The 20,339-nt window shown below is 37.4% G+C and overlaps 2 protein-coding genes across 3 annotated transcripts; both read left to right on the top strand.

The window, feature by feature from the left end:
* The first annotated feature begins 1,750 nt into the window (after positions 1-1,750).
* LOC115999084 (cullin-3A-like) lies at positions 1,751-5,879 on the top strand. Its single transcript, XM_031238842.1, has 2 exons — positions 1,751-2,106; positions 3,571-5,879. The coding sequence occupies exons 1-2, from the start codon at positions 1,946-1,948 to the stop codon at positions 5,609-5,611; spliced, it is 2,202 nt and encodes a 733-aa protein (XP_031094702.1). The 5' UTR covers positions 1,751-1,945; the 3' UTR covers positions 5,612-5,879.
* Positions 5,880-7,188: 1,309 nt separating this feature from the next.
* LOC115999663 (thyroid adenoma-associated protein homolog) lies at positions 7,189-19,484 on the top strand. 2 transcript variants are annotated; one of them, XM_031239515.1, is made up of 5 exons: positions 7,189-10,699; positions 11,398-11,651; positions 11,992-12,564; positions 13,149-15,214; positions 18,922-19,484. In XM_031239515.1, the coding sequence occupies exons 1-5, from the start codon at positions 7,334-7,336 to the stop codon at positions 19,266-19,268; spliced, it is 6,606 nt and encodes a 2,201-aa protein (XP_031095375.1). In that variant the 5' UTR covers positions 7,189-7,333; the 3' UTR covers positions 19,269-19,484. The 2 variants fall into 2 exon arrangements, with proteins under 2 accessions (XP_031095375.1, XP_031095374.1); XM_031239514.1 differs by lacking the exon at positions 18,922-19,484 and having other exon boundaries at positions 13,149-15,777.
* The last annotated feature ends 855 nt before the right edge of the window (positions 19,485-20,339 follow it).

Here is a 20,339-nt window from a genome sequence, read left to right as displayed (position 1 = left end):
TAGAGCCTATAAAGTTAATAAGTTTTTGAATATCTTTAGACTTTTAAAAACTCTATAATAATATTAAGGAAAAAGTGTCAAATAGGCCACTGAACTTATCGCTTTTGTGCAATTGGGTCATTGAATTTAAAAAGTGTGCAATTCAACTATCTAACAAGCAAAATTTGTGCAATTGGACCATTTTTACAAAAATTTTCTGGTAAAATTCAATTATATTACTAACATATATGTATTAAGAGTGGCATTTTCTTCTACCATACTAGTTGGGAGTCAACATTGAAATGTTTTTAACTCAAATTGAATTAAAAAATTTTGTAAAAATGGTCCAATTGCACAAATTTTGCTTGTTTGATGGTTGAATTGCACACTTTTTAAGTTCAATGGCCCAATTGCACAAAAGCGACAAGTTCAGTGGCCTATTTGACACTTTTTCCTAATATTAATTGAATACCAGTATACTTTTAAAAACTTTTTTAAAGTATGAATCAAATACCAGTAGACTTCTAATTAAGTCTAGATCGAATATATCCAAACTTTTAAAGTCGTTAAAAGTTGTTAAAAATCTTGATTGAATACACCATTAAAATTTGATTCGGATTTCAGGTGTTAATTAAGATAACCAAATTACGCCCCTAGCTAGAACAAAGATGAGAAGCCTCTCTTCCCGAGGTATTTAATGATCAACATGTTTCTCCACAACTGAACCTTAGTGCTTTTAGTAGTTGCACCACCGGGATACCGTTGACAGTGTCAACGTCATCTTCCCCCTCTGAGACCACTTAGAGATTGTTGTTATATTCTTATGTATAATTTGTTCAAAGAATAAAAACAAAATAAACATACAAAAGACATAAATGATCATAAGCCGAATATAATATATATTTAAATATATAAATACATGTGTCCGTGTACACATTAGGGGTGTAAATGAGCCGAGCGGCTCGCGAGCTGCTCACGAGCCGCTCGGTCAAAGCTCAGTTCGAGCTCGGTCAAATTCGAGTTCGAGCTGAGCTCGAGCGACTCGTTTAATAATCGAGCCGAGCTCGAGCTCTAATGTCTTAGGCTCGTGGCTCGACGAGCCGCTCGCGAGCAATATATATGTGTGTGCGCGCGCGTACATATAATATTATAGTTTATTTTTAATTGAAATATGAATTTAAAATCAAACAGGTTAAATTCGAGTTCAAAATCGGACTCGAACTTGAGTTCAAGCATGAATTCGAGCTCAAATTCAAGCTCGAGCTCGAACTCGAGCAGCTTGAAAATTGCCGAGCTCGAGCATCAATTTTCAAGCTTGATCGAGCTCAAGCTCGAATTCGAGCCGAGCCTTCCTTAACGAGCTTGAGCTCAAGTCATCCTATGTTCGAGCTCGGCTCGATTCGTTTACACCCCTAGTACACATGAATGTGTGTTTATTTGATTTTAATTAAATGCGAGCCATTTAGAGTCTGTAATAGGGTCAGTAGTATTTAAAAAATGCGATAAATTTAGTTATTTAGGTATAGAAAGGAAAAAAAAGTTATTTATGTGAACTAAAATATAATTACCACACTCCCTACAAATGAAACAATTCATTCTTGAGATTTAAAAAAAAAAAAAAAACTTATAGAAAGCAGAGTGTTTGTACGGTCAACGGGGGGAAACAACCACAACCGTCGATCGGTAGTGCTCACGGAAGATGATGCCCAAGCTACTTTTGTGGGAATTGTGGGGCACTTTGGCGGACAAAATTAAATAAACTGTAAAAGAGAAGAGGAAAGAAAAGAAAAATAAATAAATAAAGAGAAAACTCAATCTTTCAAATTTGCAGAGGACCTTAAATCCACATAATCCAGATCCGCAATTCAGGACCCGATCGTCGAGATTCGAATTGTACTCGGGTTCCGGAGGCGCGGGCTGATTGGATTTCGAGGCGGCGGTGAGCTGAGCGTTTGTGACCTGGGAAATGAGTGCGCCCAAGAAAAGGAACTTTCAGATTGAGGCGTTTAAGCATCGGGTCGTGGTTGATGTTAAATACGCCGAGAAGACCTGGAAGATCATCGAACATGCGATTCACGAGATTTACAATCATAACGCCAGTGGCCTCAGCTTCGAGGAGCTTTATAGGTTCGATTCTGCTTCTTCTTCTTCTTCTTCTTTTTTTTTTTTTTAAATTTTTTTTAATTCAATTATTTACTGGTTGCTCGTACTTGTTGAACTCCTCTATTTATGGAAAATTAAATATCCTTTAATTTGATGCAGATATGTCTCTGATTTTGAACATAACTAGTTCTCAGCCTGCTTAATTTGCATATTTTCCTCCACTGTCTATTATTTATCTATGTTTGAACTTCAAAAATGAGGTAGTGTCTTATTTATTTAATGTTCTGAACTTCTTATGCTCACTAACCTATGAAGTAAATTTAGCAATGATGTGGGCATAGGCTTGCATTTTGTAATCCGAGGTGTTGAATAAGTTTGATTTATTCATCGATAGGGGTTCCCCTACAGTTATCTCAATCTATTTTTCACTTTTGATTACTGACTTTTTTCATCATGCTCTAGGTGTTTTGTTCACCTTGAGGTTCTTTCTTTTATTAACTAGAATTTAATTTTGAGTATTCTCTAAGTTTTCATTTCAGCTCAATCATGTATTTTGTTGCCATTGATGACATGTTTTCACAAATAAGTTTGATATAATTGTTAAAAAAAACATTGATAGAGATCCTGAGAGAGAAGATAGCAAATGATACCTTAATGCTTCATGTTTGGTTTGATTTGATTTAGCAATAACTGTGGCTTTTGCCTGAAGAAATGGAGCTCTTATCGTTTTGCTATTTGCTTTGCTAGTGTGGACTGTGCAAGAACCTAGGTTTCTTGATGTTTCCTGATCATAAGAAAATCAAAGCTTAAGTAGTAAACTAAGCTAAATTATTGTAGGAAAAAAAAAAAAGAGAACAAAGAAATTAAAATAAGAGTTGAATGGGGTGCTTAAATTATATGTATCATGCTGAGAAGTTCCATCTTGCAAGCACCTTTCCGATTGGACAAGGTTGATAGATTTGGATACATGCAAGCATCAGCATGGTTGATTACATCTGGTCTTTACTTGTTTATTTGTAATATATTCTTCACAATTTCCTGATTTATTTAAAGCATTATGCCTGAAGAACTCATATTGTTATTGGATTTTGTGTTCTTTGGCCACTCTCCTGTTGATTCCAAAAATCTAGCATAAACAGTTGTTTTTAAGTGTTTGAAAGTTTGTTTGCCCCATGATTGCATCACTTATTTGACTATATTTTTCCTTTTACAAAAGAATTGTATACAAAGCAAAAAGCATTTTTTTAGTTTCATATCTATTTTTTTCTCAGAGTGATTGTGAGAGTGGCTAAGAGTGGGGGTTTCAGGGGGTGAAGTATGTAAATTTTTTGTAGTCTTTTGCTCAAGATTTTCCGTTATAGGTCAATTCAACCATGCTGCATGAAATAAAGAACTTTTAGCATACTTTTGTAATATCTGAAGTTATTAGCTTACTTTCTTTTGCCCTTCTCCAGTTCCATTGTCTTCCTAAGTGTTTGTTATGTTCAGGAATGCATATAATATGGTCCTAAATAAATTTGGAGAGAAGCTCTACTCTGGACTTGTGTCCACTATGACTTCACATTTGAAAGAAATTGCAATGTCGGTTGAGGCTGCTCAGGGATGCTTATTTTTGGAAGAGCTGAACCGGAAATGGGCAGACCATAACAAGGCATTACAAATGATTCGAGACATACTAATGTACATGGATAGAACCTTCATTCCAAGTACACACAAAACACCAGTTCATCAGCTTGGTTTGAATTTGTGGAGAGACAATGTTATCCACTCTAGCAAAATCCAGACAAGGCTTCAGGATACACTTCTTGAACTTGTACAAAAAGAGAGGACCGGCGAAGTGATAAATAGGGGTTTGATGAGGAATGCAATAAAAATGCTAATTGATTTAGGTCCTTCTGTTTACCAAGAAGACTTTGAGAAGCCTTTCCTTCAGGTATCAGCTGATTTTTATAGTGTTGAGTCTCAGCAATTCATTGAATCCTGTGATTGTGGGGATTATCTTAAGAAAGCTGACAAGCGTCTTAATGAAGAGATTGAAAGAGTATCTCATTATCTAGATGCAGCAACTGAAGCCAAAGTAACTAATGTGGTGGAGAAGGAGATGATTGAAAGTCATATGCACAGATTAGTTCACATGGAAAACTCAGGCTTAGTGAATATGATTCTAGATGATAAGTATGATGATTTGGGAAGGATGTACAACTTGTTCCGAAGAGTATCAAATGGACTCTCATTAATTAGAGACGTTATGACCTCTCATATCCGAGAAGTTGGCAAGCAGCTTGTCACTGATCCAGAGAAGCTAAAGGATCCCATAGACTTTGTGCAAAGACTTTTGGACGAGAAGGATAAGTACGATAAGGTCATAAGCAAGTCATTTAACAGTGACAAAACATTTCAGAATGCCCTAAATTCCTCATTTGAGTATTTTATCAATTTAAATTCACGATCTCCAGAGTTCATCTCTTTGTTTGTTGATGACAAACTTAGGAAGGGGTTGAAAGGGGTTAGTGAGGAGGATGTGGAGATTTTATTGGACAAAGTGATGGTGCTTTTCCGATACCTTCAAGAGAAAGATGTGTTTGAGAAGTATTACAAGCAACACCTTGCTAAGAGGCTACTTTCAGGGAAGACTGTCTCTGATGATGCTGAGAGAAGCTTGATTGTTAAACTCAAAACAGAATGCGGTTATCAGTTCACATCAAAACTGGAAAGCATGTTTACTGACATGAAGACTTCACAGGACACAATGCAGGGCTTTTATTCAGCTATGGGAGCTGAAATAGCTGATGGTCCTACCCTTACTGTCCAAGTCCTTACTACAGGATCCTGGCCAACACAATCTGTTGCCCCTTGCAATCTTCCTGCTGAAATTCTTTGCGTATGTGAAAAGTTTAAGACGTACTACCTTGGGACTCATACTGGCAGGAGGTTGACATGGCAGACAAATATGGGCACCGCTGATTTGAAAGCAACATTTGGAAATGGCCAGAGGCATGAGCTTAATGTTTCCACGTATCAGATGTGCATCCTTTTGCTCTTTAATAATGCTGATAGGTTGAGTTATAAAGACATAGAACAGGCCACAGAGATCCCTGCATCAGATCTAAAGAGGTGCTTGCAGTCCCTAGCATGTGTGAAGGGGAAGAACGTTTTGCGGAAAGAGCCAATGAGCAAGGACATTGCAGAAGATGATTCCTTTATGTTCAACGACAAATTCACAAGCAAATTCTACAAGGTAAAGATAGGTACTGTTGTTGCTCAAAAAGAATCTGAACCAGAGAAACATGAGACACGGCAAAGAGTCGAGGAGGACAGAAAACCTCAGATTGAGGCAGCAATAGTGAGAATTATGAAGTCAAGGAGGGTGCTTGATCATAACAATATTGTTGCAGAAGTCACAAAACAGCTACAGTCTCGATTCCTACCAAATCCAGTTGTTATAAAGAAAAGAATCGAGTCTCTGATAGAGCGGGAATTTTTGGAAAGAGATGAAACGGATAGGAAATTGTATCGGTACCTGGCCTGAAAATGAAAAAAAGCTCACCTGTCCTGTCCTGTGCAACCATATTTTTAATTGGGTCTTTCTCCTTCAGCCTTCATCTTATTGGAGTGTTGTAGTAAGCTGGAAAATGGAATGTGTTTGGCGAAGACATTGCTAATGCTGGCTGGCTTAAATGGGCAATTTGAAGGTTAAATCTTAAATGCATCATTTTGAATCCCTTTATGTGCTAGCCATTCATTCTGCAATACTAACACGGACCGATAATATTAATTATTTTTTATTTTTAAGGAAATTGAGGCGTAATTAATTATTCATGACCCACATCATTGGTTTAATTGAGCCGGCCAAGTTATTTGGATTCAAGATTTAAGTGCAATTAATTAAATTAACTTGCTTAATTAATTAATACTAATTTGCCTATTAACTTAACTTATAGGGTTACAGATTACCGAACGTACAAGGAGTTCAATTGAAAATTGAACATAAGTAGTATACTATCATTTTGTCAAAAAAAAAGTAGTATACTATCAACATCAATAGTTTAAACGTTATTTTATTAGGGTAGAACCTCAAATTATTGTGGTGTAAGGAATTGACTGAATAAATGAGTTCTCGAGGTGGGATTTCGGGTGGGGTATTGTTGTGCATTCATTTATAATGGTTGTGCAATTTATTTTACAACGGTGTGCAATCCAATCCGAGCATACTCTTAACCTCATTTCGCACAATTCATAATTGGTGAGTGGAACTTTATAGTAAGAGCTGTGTATTTGATGGGTAAATGTGAATTCATATGGTGTAGTGGTTTACATGTGTGCATGTGTATGAGTGACTCGTTTCATTCCTAATTGAGCATTCTGATGAAAAATACTGTGCACTACAAAAAAAATCAAAATTACCCAGTTTGAATGGTCTTCCTGCTATTTACCAACTATAGAATAAGAATATATATCCATACAGTTACAAAACTTAAAAAGTTACTACTACATGTCTACATCCTCAACAAATTAATTAAAAAAAATGGAAGTAATTAAGTGCACCCAAATCACAACCATCAAATATAAAAAAGTGGACATCTCATATTTGTCCATATTTATTACAATGAGAGTGGTTATAATATGAACTAACACACACACACACATATGGCCTGGTCCAGGTGAGGTCGACTCTTCGCGTGCAATCGTGCGACCTAGTGCATTTACATATGTTTAGTGGTGCACTTAGATAAACTTGACGGTGTAATTAGATATATGCACCACAAACCTACACTTCCACATACTAGCACTTTATAGTGCATCACAGATCACTACTAAGTGCACCACATACCAACACTTAATACACCATAAAAATAAACTTAGTGCAAGAAATTACTAAAATGTTATCGCGTTTTCTTTCCATTAGTTCACTATAATCCTTAAAAATACATTCCTTAAAAGTAATTTTTGAGAAATTTAATTGATGAAAACCATCAAACGTGGTATAAAGGTAGTTTGGTGATATTCTTTTGAAAAATGGAGTAAGTAATCGAATAAAGGAAAAATGTAGGAATGAAAAAGACAAGTATTAGGTAAAAGCCGTTTTTCATAACCCTGAGGGAGACTCTGAAACAAAACCTCAAAGTATTGCAGAGAGCGGAAAAGCCGCCACTGGTCTCTCAAGCGAACCAGGCACCACCGCACCTGTACTTTCCTTCCAAAATCCAAAGCCTAAAACTCTGTTGTTTCGATCCCCAAGCCAAGGTCAAACATGTCAGCTAAATGGAGAGCCTTGCAGCATCGCCACCGTTACACCTACAGCGCCGTGGTTTTCCCGCAAGATTTCACTGAGGCATTGGATCAAACACCTTCCTCTCGTTTCTTCTCCGAACTAAAACAGCTGGTGTCTTTAACTTCCACATATGCCCAGCTCATCCATGCTAAGAATCTCGCTTCTGCTTTCTCGGACTTGCAGTCCAACACTAATTCCGACGAGGATTCCATCGCTTTGGCTTCAAGGTTATACTTGGAGATACTTTTCTTGGAGAATTCCTTGCCTCTGCATAGAGCTTTGATATCTGTTCTCCCAAAATGCAAAAACTTCCGGACTCTGATCCGGAACTGTTTCCGGGAACTATGCCAGGAGTATGGAGGTGTGAATGGGAATGGGAAAGGGAAGAGGTTTTGCGTTTCACGAGCTGCGTTGTCCATGATGAGTACTCCAAAGCTGGGGTATTTGGTGGAAATTGTTGAAGAATGTGCAGTTTCGGTGTGCTTGGATGTGCTGTCTGGGTTGAATTATGTGGTGTCTGAGATTAGTGAGTGGTCTAGGCCTTCACCCCTTGTTATGGAACAATGTCAGGAGGCTCTTTCTTGTTTGTACTACTTGCTTCAGCGGTTTCCTGCAAAATTAGTTGATGCAGGTGCCAATCAAGACCTCCTAGTTTGCAAAAAATCGAGTCTTCTTGAGACGATTATGACTACTGTTATGAGTATTTTGAATTCGGACGCATTTTCCAGGGATTGCTTTGTGGCAGCTGGGGTCAGTTTTTGTGCTGCTCTGCAGGTGTGTCTTTGCCCTGAAGAGCTTGGTTCATTCATAATGGAAGGAATTTTTAATCGGACTTCCATTTCATGCTCCAAGTTTGAGTTAAAGGATGTAACGGGCATGATTCCATGGAAGGAAAAATTGGTTAGCAAAATCCAAAAATTATCTGCACTAAGTAGACTTTGTTTGATCAGAGGGATTTTAACAGCAGTTTCAAGAACAGTCCTGAATATCTCTTTTGTTGTATCGAATGATGGTTATGATGGTATGGGTAATCCTGGAAATAATGATAGCTCAGTTAAGACAATTCTTTATGATGGGATTCTGCCAGAGCTATGTAATTTTTGTGAGAACCCAACTGACAGTCATTTTAATTTCCATGCATTAACAGTGATGCAAATTTGCTTGCAGCAGATAAAAACATCAATGCAGGGAACTGATGGCTATATTGAAGAAGGTAAAGGTTATGATCCAATCTCAGAGGAGGTTGGAACAAGGGTATTGAAAATTGTGTGGAATAATTTGGAAGATCCTTTAAGTCAAACTGTCAAACAAGTTCACCTTATATTTGATCTCTTCTTAGATATTCAGGTAACCCTTCATTGGGCAGAGGGCAGTGAGAAATTCTACTCGTTCTTGAGGAAAATTGCTTCTGATCTTCTTCACCTGGGACCACGCTGCAAAGGACGATATATTCCATTAGCCTCCCTTACCAAGAGGTTGGGGGCAAAGAGTATCTTAGATATGAGCCCTGGCTTGTTATTTGATACAACAAAGGCATATGTTGATGACGATGTGTGTTGTGCTGCAACAACATTCCTGAAGTGTTTCCTTGAGTGCTTGCGTGATGAGTATTGGAGTACTGATGGGGTTGAAGGTGGGTATATCAAATATAGAGCTCACTGCTTGCTTCCGATTTTGTCTGGACTTTCTTCTGGATTTGCAAAGCTACGCTCTAATTTGAACACATATGCTTTACCAGTTTTACTTGAACTGGATGTTGACAGTATATTTCCAATGCTTGGTTTTATTGGCATTGGATGTAGTTCAGAGAGCACAGAAATTTTTTATCATGAGCTAGATTCTAGGGATATAGTTCTGGGAGTTGAACAGCGGGTGGCTGTCTTGGTTTCACTGCTCAAGGTTTCTCGTATGCTTGCATTGATTGAAGGGGACATTGATTGGTGTGAATATTCTTCTGTAGCCTTGGAAGTCACAGATCTGAGTACTGATGCTGGTGTTTGTGACTCTGTTGTCCACGTAAAGGGGATTGAAGTTAAAATTCCAGTTAATTATCTGGTATTAGCACTTACCCATATTGATGACTCACTTCGCATAGATGCAGCAGAATCTTTATTCATAAATCCAAAAACTGCCAGTTTGCCATCTTCTTTAGAATTGAGTCTGATGAGAAAGGCAGTTCCATTGAACATGAGATGCTGCTCTACTGCCTTTCAGATGAAGTGGGCCAGCTTGTTTAGGAAATTCTTTTCACGGGTTCGGACAGCTTTGGAGAGGACAGTTAAGCAGGGAACCTGGCATCCTTCAGTGATTAAATGTTTAAGTGGAAGTCCACTTAATGGAGAAGCAGACCAAAGTTTAAAACACAGGGCAGAGGATCTTTTTAATTTTATGAAGTGGTTGAGTTGTTTTTTGTTCTTTTCATGTTACCCCTCTGCTCCATATGAGAGAAAGATAATGGCAATGGAGTTAATGCTGATAATGTTGAACGTTTGGCATATGCTTCCTCCTCAAGGAACGTCTGATTCTTACTCTTCTGAAATCAGTCTATATCCTTATAGTAAGGGGCTTATCTTACCTGAATCCACTTTGCTTCTAGTTGGATCAATTATTGATAGTTGGGACCGGCTTAGAGAGAGTTCCTTTAGAATACTGCTGCACTTCCCTACTCCAATCCCAGGAATTAGTAGTCCAGAATTGGTCTGTGAAGCAATTATATGGGCTAAGAAGCTAGTTTGTAGCCCACGTGTTAGAGAAAGTGATGCTGGTGCTCTGACTTTTCGGCTCATATTCAGAAAATATGTTTTGGAACTTGGTTGGGTTGTTAGAGCATCATGTAATGTTGTCACACAGTCTCCATCTGGGCTGTCAAATGGGGAGAATCTGGAGTTTACACCTAGCAGCCCTGTGATAGAATACATAAGTTCACTTATTGATTGGTTGTGTGCTGTTGTTGAAGAGGGGGAGAAGGATCTTTCAGAAGCATGTAAAAACAGCTTTGTTCATGGCGTGTTGCTTACTCTTCGATATACATTTGAGGAAATGGATTGGGATTCCATAGCTGCTGCATCCAATATCTCTAGCATGAAACTTCTACTGGAAAAGATCTTGGCTCTTGTTATGCGAATAACATCTTTGGCCCTGTGGGTGGTTTCAGCAGATGCATGGTACTTACCAGATGAAATGGAGGATATGACGGCTGATGGTGCTTGTTTCTTAGAGAGTCCAATTGAGATGGATGTGTCTGCCTCAACACCAGATGATGAGATGAAAATTGCTAAAGCTGAGCAGGATAATGGGCCCATGGATCAGATAGTTATGGTTGGTTGCTGGCTTGCAATGAAAGAGGTAATTTTTACTTTCCCTTCTCTGCACATAGTGTAAATACTAAGCGTTTGGTTCAACATTGGAATCAGGATGGTAATTGGAATCAAATGCTTAGTAATGGTAATGAGTTTGAGTAGAAGAAGTCTCTTTGTTTGGTAGTAAATAGGAGTTGAAATCAAAATAATTAATTAGTTAATTAAAATAAGAATAAATATATATATATAAATATATACTCCGTAATACACACACACACACACACACACATATTACATATATGTGTATATATATTAAAGTTCAATATTTAATGCATAGAGCCATAGACAATGACCTTTATATATTTTTTTTAAATTTTTTCTTTCTTATTTTTGATTCCATTGTAAAAAAGTAGGGGAGTAGAAAGTTAATGAGTTTTATAATTACTAAAGGATTTGAATCCAGTACTAGGATATCAAAAGTAGTCAAACAAACATGGTAATGGGTATCAAATCTGATAGTAGGGTTCAAAAGTCCCTAACAAAACACCACCTAAGTGTGTCTTATTTCAACAAAACCTTCTGCATCTTATTCAACCAAAACTTATTTATTTATTTATTATATATATATATATATATATATATATATATCTTGTATGTAATAACTAATTGATCATATATGTAATTGTGTGTCCAGTTATTTGAAAAGCCTGGTTTCAATTTTATCTTCTATTCATGCTTTTCCAGGTGAGTCTTCTTTTGGGGACAATAATAAGAAAGGTTCCTTTGCCTACCTCTGATGTACCAAAGTCATGTTCCCCAATTACTGATGGTACTGATCGATTGTCATCTGACATAGTCCTTGATTTGAGGCAACTCGAGATAATTGGTAACCATTTCTTAGAAGTCCTTTTGAAAATGAAGCATAATGGTGCTATTGATAAGACAAGGGCTGGATTTACTGCTCTTTGCAACCGTTTGCTTTGTTCAAATGATCCAAGGTATGTTTGTCCAACTTATGAAGTTAACTTGCACTAATTGGAAACACATAAGATGCAAATAGGCCTTGTTTCTCTTAGCAAGACAACAGTAAAAACAAAATAAAAAGAAAATTTCTTGTCTGCATTGTTTCAGAACTTTTATTGTCTTAAATCTGCTTAATCTTGATATAATCATTAAAAAGTACACATACTGCTTTTTTATATGATCAATTTGAATAGGAACTGGTTCTCATTTGAGAATATGTTCCTTCAGATGCTGGAAAGCCATTTTCATTTCAAAGTTAGAACATCAACGGTAGTTGCAAATGAATTACTGAATTTATTGACTCTCTTTTTACAGGCTATGTAAATTAACAGAATCTTGGATGGAGCAACTCATGGAGAGAACTGTTTCCAAGGGACAAACAGTGGATGACCTCTTAAGGAGAAGTGCTGGTATTCCTGCTGCATTTACTGCATTTTTCCTCTCAGAGCCTGAAGGTGCACCAAAGAGGCTTTTGCCAAAGGCATTGAGATGGCTAATAAATGTGGCTAAGAAATCTTTAACAGATAAAAATAAAGAAAATAGTTCTTGTTCTGAGTCTAGTTCAGCCATTGATTCAACAATGGTACCTGATGTGGCTGCAATTGAAAAGATTTCAAAGACTAGAGATGAAGGCGTTGTTCCTACTGTGCATGCATTCAATATCCTTAAAGCTGCATTCAATGATGCCAACCTGGCAACAGATACATCTGGTTTTTCTGCTGAGGCATTAATCGTTTCAATTCGATCTTTCTCATCTTCATACTGGGAAGTGCGAAACAGTGCCTGTCTTGCATATACTGCTCTGGTTCGGCGCATGATTGGGTTTCTCAATGTGCAGAAACGTGAATCTGCAAGGCGTGCCCTAACTGGACTTGAATTTTTCCATCGGTATGATCTATCATTTTTCTTGTCTTCATTTTATTTTATTTTATTTTTTTCAATATCTATGTATCCATGGTTTGCTCCCGTTTTTATACTTAGTCATTGAATAACTAAAATTCAATATCTACATGTTCACATGTTTTCTGGATTCCTCATGAATATTTCGTGGTAGCTTTATCGTGTATGAAGATCAGATGTTAATTAGAGTACTAATTTATTGATATTCTTCTGAGGTCTCCCGTCTCAAACTTTTATACTTGTTTGTCTTTTTGCAACACAATCATAGCTGTAGATCTCTTTATACTATCTTTTTCAAAATTCTTTCCATCCCTCGTCAATTGTCTGTTAAACCATATGCTAGACATTTTTTGGACAGAGGTGTGAACTTCAGAAATTTTTGTATTGACTCCATAGATTGGTTCCACTTATGTTCCATATTTGTATAAATCCAATTGCTTTCTTCAAACCCTTGGGATTTTCTGAACTGGGACTCAAATGCTTGATTTGAAAGAAAGGAATCATCATTTACCTATTCCCAGAATGAGTGTTGTTATGCCATACAGGAACTAAGCCTTTATTCAACTTTGCAGGTACCCGACATTGCACACGTTCTTATTTAATGAGCTGAAAATTGCAACTGAGTTGTTTTTGGAGGGGTCTTCTGAAAATGTAACATCCAACCTGGCAAAAGTAGTGCACCCCAGTTTATGTCCTATGCTGATTCTTTTGTCTCGGCTCAAACCTTCTCCAATCACATCAGAAACTGGAGATCCATTTGACCCTTTCTTATTCATGCCATTCATCAGGAAGTGCTCACTCCAAAACAATCTTCGAATTCGCATTCTTGCATCTAGAGCTCTAACAGGCATGGTTTCCAATGAAAAATTGCCAACTGTCATCCTTAATATTGCCTCTGAGTTACCTGCTATAGACAACCACAGCATGACATCTGATTTGTCAGACCTTTCCAATTTGAATGCTTCTTTTAATTCAATTCATGGAATGCTATTACAGCTGAGCTCTCTTCTGGATACCAACTGTAGAAACCTGGCTGATTTCTCTAAGAAAGAAGATATTCTTAGCGACTTGATTCATGTTCTTGGTAAGCATTCATGGATTGGAAGCCCCCAAAAGTGTCCTTGCCCAATTCTTAACAGCAGCTTTTTGAAGGTTCTTGATAATATGCTCAGTATTGCTAGAACATGTGAAATGAGCAAATGTATTAGTGTCATTTGGAACCTACTATGGACCTTATCATCAGAATGCCTGGATCTATACACTTCTAAAAGGCCAGCATACTTTGATCCAACAATTGCAGAACTCCGCAAACAAGCTGCAAGTTCATATTTCAATTGTGCTTATCAAACATGTAAAGATGTAAATGAAGAAGATCTGATATATCTGAGAGGTCCTCCACCTGATTCAGAATTGTTTAAAGAATCTGAGACACAAATGTCTGTTACCAGATTCCAAGAGAGATTGATCCGATCTTTATCTGATGCATTGTATGAAGTTCGAATTGCAACACTCAAGTGGCTTCTTCTTTTCCTGAACTCACCAGAATCCAGAACTGCTGAGAGCAGCAACAAATCTCAAAGTGAGATTAAACTGCTTTGGTTGAGCAATATTGGCCTTCAGGCTATGTTGATGCAGCTTTTGGCTGTGGAGAAGAATCATAAATGTATGAACTACATTTTAAAGATTATCTACACTTACAACATGCAGCAATATAATAAGAATTGTGGACAACACGAGAAACCTATTTTTGTTGGGAATATGGACAGTGATTCAGTCCTCCAGTTCTGGGACAAGGTGGTTTCCTTGTACAAGGTCACCAGACATGCTAAGACTCGAGAGATGCTTGTATGCTGCATGGCTGTATGTATAAAACGATTAGCTGACCTGTTTACAAGCTCCATTTGTAGCTTGGGAAACGAGAAAGTAGTGGTGGTCAACCCTTCTGATCCATCTAAATTATCTGTTTTCAGTGAGTGCATAGACTACTTTATCAAAGTAATTCAGGAGCATGGTGATGCATCAGAGCCTATAAACATGCGTAAGGCAGCTGCCCAATCAATAGTAGCATCTGGTCTGCTGGATCAAGCTCAGGTTCTTAGTCCTTCAGTCTCCAATCATCAAGTTCCTGATGGTAACAAACAGAAGGAGGCTCTTCATCTGTATGCTCATAAGATACTGGATTTGTGGTTTACTTGCATAAAGCTTCTGGAAGATGAAGATGATGGACTTAGGAAACAGCTTTCTCTGGAGGTCCAAAAGTGTATTACCTCTGGAAAATCTGGAAGCGGTTTTTCATCTGGAGTAGTTCCCATGCAAGTGGAGAAAGTGATTGAGATGAGCTTTGAGCATCTATCATCTTCTTTTGGTCACTGGCTTGACTACCTCGACTTTCTTTGCCGCTGGGTTCTAAGTGCCACAAACTCTGCCTGTGCGGTATCAATAGCAGATCCCGTGAGACGTGTCTTCGACAAGGAAATCGATAACCATCATGAAGAAAAGCTGTTGATCTCTCAGATATGCTGTTCCCACCTGGAGAAGCTTCCAGTTTCAAAATTGACCACTGAATTCCGAGACAACAATATCTGTAGTGTCTTGCAGAGTTGGAGGACGAGGTTTTGCCAACAGTTGATATCATTTGGTAACGATTATATTGGCACTCAGGGAGGAGTTGACTGGATTGGTGGTGTAGGAAACCACAAGGATGCCTTTTTACCTGTGTATGTGAATTTACTCGCATTTCATGCCTTGTCAAACTGTATTCTAAGAGGTGAAGCAGAAGATAGCAAGTCCATGCTTCCTGAACTCCTCGAACTGGGAGAGGCTATACAACCCTTCCTTAGAAACCCTTTGATCTCTAACCTATTTGTTTTAGTTGTGAAGTCACATGAGAAAATTGCGGGTGGGGCTGTTGAACACTTGGTCCTGGAGATCAGTGGAGCTTACTCTGCCTGGGATGCTTTTGATCCATACTTTTTATTCAGGTGAGAAACTTGTTTTTATTCAGATTGTACTGTAAGCTGTAGCTGTTTTATATAGGATGGGGTATATATGAACTATGAGGACTGTTCCAGCCATTTTTATCTCCATCTTGGAAGGGAAGGGGTAGGTTGTTGTTGGTTGAAAGTTTCTTGGCAGTGTACTACTGGCATTCATAGTTTAAGTTATTGAGATTGCCTTGATTCTACTAGTTTTATTTTATCATCATTTCTCATTTCCTGAGCCTGAGATTTCAATCCTGTAATGTAGAAAAAGGAAACAGTATAGTGATATACAGCCAGCTAGTCTTTATAATACCTATTTTTAATGAGTGAGAGCTGCTCACCCGTGGGACGGATCGGATCAATATAAAAAATGTAGTACTTATACTGAAAAATATAATATTAATCAGGAATAAAATATTCCTTATAACAGACTATGCAACAACAAATCAACTTTCACCAAATCTAAAAAATGTGCAAGAAGCAAAGCAAATTATAATGTGCGGTTCAATCACTAATAAAAAATAAATAAACAAGTAAACAAGTCAATAAAGATGAGATAAGACAGTTTAAGAAAATAAGGACTCTATAAGGAAGCATAATCTTTTCGATGAATTAGAACGTATAGGATTGGAGGTAAAACACTATCGGTGAATTAGAACCTATAGGATGGGAGGTAAAATACTAAACAAGGGATTTAACGGAAATGCATACAATAATCTTATCTACAAGCCACTCCAACACATTAAGCATCTAAGAGTGACTTGGTAACTTAATTCAAATCTCGTTGTGATTGAATTTTCTCCAAAGACAAGCCAGTGAGCATTTTGCACCGCACATCAACAAGATAAAATTATAAGTCTATCACAAACATTAAGAACCTTAACCTTTCTCAAAAAAAAAAAAAAAAAAAAAAAAANCAAGTGGCTTCTTCTTTTCCTGAACTCACCAGAATCCAGAACTGCTGAGAGCAGCAACAAATCTCAAAGTGAGATTAAACTGCTTTGGTTGAGCAATATTGGCCTTCAGGCTATGTTGATGCAGCTTTTGGCTGTGGAGAAGAATCATAAATGTATGAACTACATTTTAAAGATTATCTACACTTACAACATGCAGCAATATAATAAGAATTGTGGACAACACGAGAAACCTATTTTTGTTGGGAATATGGACAGTGATTCAGTCCTCCAGTTCTGGGACAAGGTGGTTTCCTTGTACAAGGTCACCAGACATGCTAAGACTCGAGAGATGCTTGTATGCTGCATGGCTGTATGTATAAAACGATTAGCTGACCTGTTTACAAGCTCCATTTGTAGCTTGGGAAACGAGAAAGTAGTGGTGGTCAACCCTTCTGATCCATCTAAATTATCTGTTTTCAGTGAGTGCATAGACTACTTTATCAAAGTAATTCAGGAGCATGGTGATGCATCAGAGCCTATAAACATGCGTAAGGCAGCTGCCCAATCAATAGTAGCATCTGGTCTGCTGGATCAAGCTCAGGTTCTTAGTCCTTCAGTCTCCAATCATCAAGTTCCTGATGGTAACAAACAGAAGGAGGCTCTTCATCTGTATGCTCATAAGATACTGGATTTGTGGTTTACTTGCATAAAGCTTCTGGAAGATGAAGATGATGGACTTAGGAAACAGCTTTCTCTGGAGGTCCAAAAGTGTATTACCTCTGGAAAATCTGGAAGCGGTTTTTCATCTGGAGTAGTTCCCATGCAAGTGGAGAAAGTGATTGAGATGAGCTTTGAGCATCTATCATCTTCTTTTGGTCACTGGCTTGACTACCTCGACTTTCTTTGCCGCTGGGTTCTAAGTGCCACAAACTCTGCCTGTGCGGTATCAATAGCAGATCCCGTGAGACGTGTCTTCGACAAGGAAATCGATAACCATCATGAAGAAAAGCTGTTGATCTCTCAGATATGCTGTTCCCACCTGGAGAAGCTTCCAGTTTCAAAATTGACCACTGAATTCCGAGACAACAATATCTGTAGTGTCTTGCAGAGTTGGAGGACGAGGTTTTGCCAACAGTTGATATCATTTGGTAACGATTATATTGGCACTCAGGGAGGAGTTGACTGGATTGGTGGTGTAGGAAACCACAAGGATGCCTTTTTACCTGTGTATGTGAATTTACTCGCATTTCATGCCTTGTCAAACTGTATTCTAAGAGGTGAAGCAGAAGATAGCAAGTCCATGCTTCCTGAACTCCTCGAACTGGGAGAGGCTATACAACCCTTCCTTAGAAACCCTTTGATCTCTAACCTATTTGTTTTAGTTGTGAAGTCACATGAGAAAATTGCGGGTGGGGCTGTTGAACACTTGGTCCTGGAGATCAGTGGAGCTTACTCTGCCTGGGATGCTTTTGATCCATACTTTTTATTCAGGTGAGAAACTTGTTTTTATTCAGATTGTACTGTAAGCTGTAGCTGTTTTATATAGGATGGGGTATATATGAACTATGAGGACTGTTCCAGCCATTTTTATCTCCATCTTGGAAGGGAAGGGGTAGGTTGTTGTTGGTTGAAAGTTTCTTGGCAGTGTACTACTGGCATTCATAGTTTAAGTTATTGAGATTGCCTTGATTCTACTAGTTTTATTTTATCATCATTTCTCATTTCCTGAGCCTGAGATTTCAATCCTGTAATGTAGAAAAAGGAAACAGTATAGTGATATACAGCCAGCTAGTCTTTATAATACCTATTTTTAATGAGTGAGAGCTGCTCACCCGTGGGACGGATCGGATCAATATAAAAAATGTAGTACTTATACTGAAAAATATAATATTAATCAGGAATAAAATATTCCTTATAACAGACTATGCAACAACAAATCAACTTTCACCAAATCTAAAAAATGTGCAAGAAGCAAAGCAAATTATAATGTGCGGTTCAATCACTAATAAAAAATAAATAAACAAGTAAACAAGTCAATAAAGATGAGATAAGACAGTTTAAGAAAATAAGGACTCTATAAGGAAGCATAATCTTTTCGATGAATTAGAACGTATAGGATTGGAGGTAAAACACTATCGGTGAATTAGAACCTATAGGATGGGAGGTAAAATACTAAACAAGGGATTTAACGGAAATGCATACAATAATCTTATCTACAAGCCACTCCAACACATTAAGCATCTAAGAGTGACTTGGTAACTTAATTCAAATCTCGTTGTGATTGAATTTTCTCCAAAGACAAGCCAGTGAGCATTTTGCACCGCACATCAACAAGATAAAATTATAAGTCTATCACAAACATTAAGAACCTTAACCTTTCTCAAAAAAAAAAAAAAAAAAAAAAAAANATATCTGTAGTGTCTTGCAGAGTTGGAGGACGAGGTTTTGCCAACAGTTGATATCATTTGGTAACGATTATATTGGCACTCAGGGAGGAGTTGACTGGATTGGTGGTGTAGGAAACCACAAGGATGCCTTTTTACCTGTGTATGTGAATTTACTCGCATTTCATGCCTTGTCAAACTGTATTCTAAGAGGTGAAGCAGAAGATAGCAAGTCCATGCTTCCTGAACTCCTCGAACTGGGAGAGGCTATACAACCCTTCCTTAGAAACCCTTTGATCTCTAACCTATTTGTTTTAGTTGTGAAGTCACATGAGAAAATTGCGGGTGGGGCTGTTGAACACTTGGTCCTGGAGATCAGTGGAGCTTACTCTGCCTGGGATGCTTTTGATCCATACTTTTTATTCAGGTGAGAAACTTGTTTTTATTCAGATTGTACTGTAAGCTGTAGCTGTTTTATATAGGATGGGGTATATATGAACTATGAGGACTGTTCCAGCCATTTTTATCTCCATCTTGGAAGGGAAGGGGTAGGTTGTTGTTGGTTGAAAGTTTCTTGGCAGTGTACTACTGGCATTCATAGTTTAAGTTATTGAGATTGCCTTGATTCTACTAGTTTTATTTTATCATCATTTCTCATTTCCTGAGCCTGAGATTTCAATCCTGTAATGTAGAAAAAGGAAACAGTATAGTGATATACAGCCAGCTAGTCTTTATAATACCTATTTTTAATGAGTGAGAGCTGCTCACCCGTGGGACGGATCGGATCAATATAAAAAATGTAGTACTTATACTGAAAAATATAATATTAATCAGGAATAAAATATTCCTTATAACAGACTATGCAACAACAAATCAACTTTCACCAAATCTAAAAAATGTGCAAGAAGCAAAGCAAATTATAATGTGCGGTTCAATCACTAATAAAAAATAAATAAACAAGTAAACAAGTCAATAAAGATGAGATAAGACAGTTTAAGAAAATAAGGACTCTATAAGGAAGCATAATCTTTTCGATGAATTAGAACGTATAGGATTGGAGGTAAAACACTATCGGTGAATTAGAACCTATAGGATGGGAGGTAAAATACTAAACAAGGGATTTAACGGAAATGCATACAATAATCTTATCTACAAGCCACTCCAACACATTAAGCATCTAAGAGTGACTTGGTAACTTAATTCAAATCTCGTTGTGATTGAATTTTCTCCAAAGACAAGCCAGTGAGCATTTTGCACCGCACATCAACAAGATAAAATTATAAGTCTATCACAAACATTAAGAACCTTAACCTTTCTAAAAAAAAAAAAAAAAAAAAAAAAAACCTTAGCTTGAGTTTCTACCCTTTTTGCAATAATTACAATAATATCATCTAGTTAGATTAAACAACTCTAACCCAAGCCCTAAATGGAACTACTCACACATATTTAGCATAAACAAAACAAAATCACAGATGGAAAGCATAAATATGAGACAAGATAAA

The sequence above is a fragment of the Ipomoea triloba genome, chromosome 12 (genome assembly GCF_003576645.1).
Source record: "Ipomoea triloba cultivar NCNSP0323 chromosome 12, ASM357664v1".
Classification (NCBI taxonomy): Eukaryota; Viridiplantae; Streptophyta; class Magnoliopsida; order Solanales; family Convolvulaceae; genus Ipomoea; species Ipomoea triloba.
This window is presented reverse-complemented; position numbering and strand designations above follow the sequence as displayed.

Excerpts from the sequence above, each read along its gene's own strand:
- LOC115999084 (XM_031238842.1), top strand. The coding sequence starts at position 1,946 with ATGAGTGCGCCCAAGAAAAGGAACTTTCAGATTGAGGCGTTTAAGCAT. Across the intron at positions 2,107-3,570 it reads AGCTTCGAGGAGCTTTATAG|GAATGCATATAATATGGTCC; the intron begins GTTCGATTCTGC and ends TGTTATGTTCAG.
- LOC115999663 (XM_031239515.1), top strand. The coding sequence starts at position 7,334 with ATGTCAGCTAAATGGAGAGCCTTGCAGCATCGCCACCGTTACACCTAC. Across the intron at positions 11,652-11,991 it reads CTTTGTTCAAATGATCCAAG|GCTATGTAAATTAACAGAAT; the intron begins GTATGTTTGTCC and ends CTCTTTTTACAG. Across the intron at positions 15,215-18,921 it reads CCAACAGTTGATATCATTTG|GTAACGATTATATTGGCACT; the intron begins GTAACGATTATA and ends TGATATCATTTG.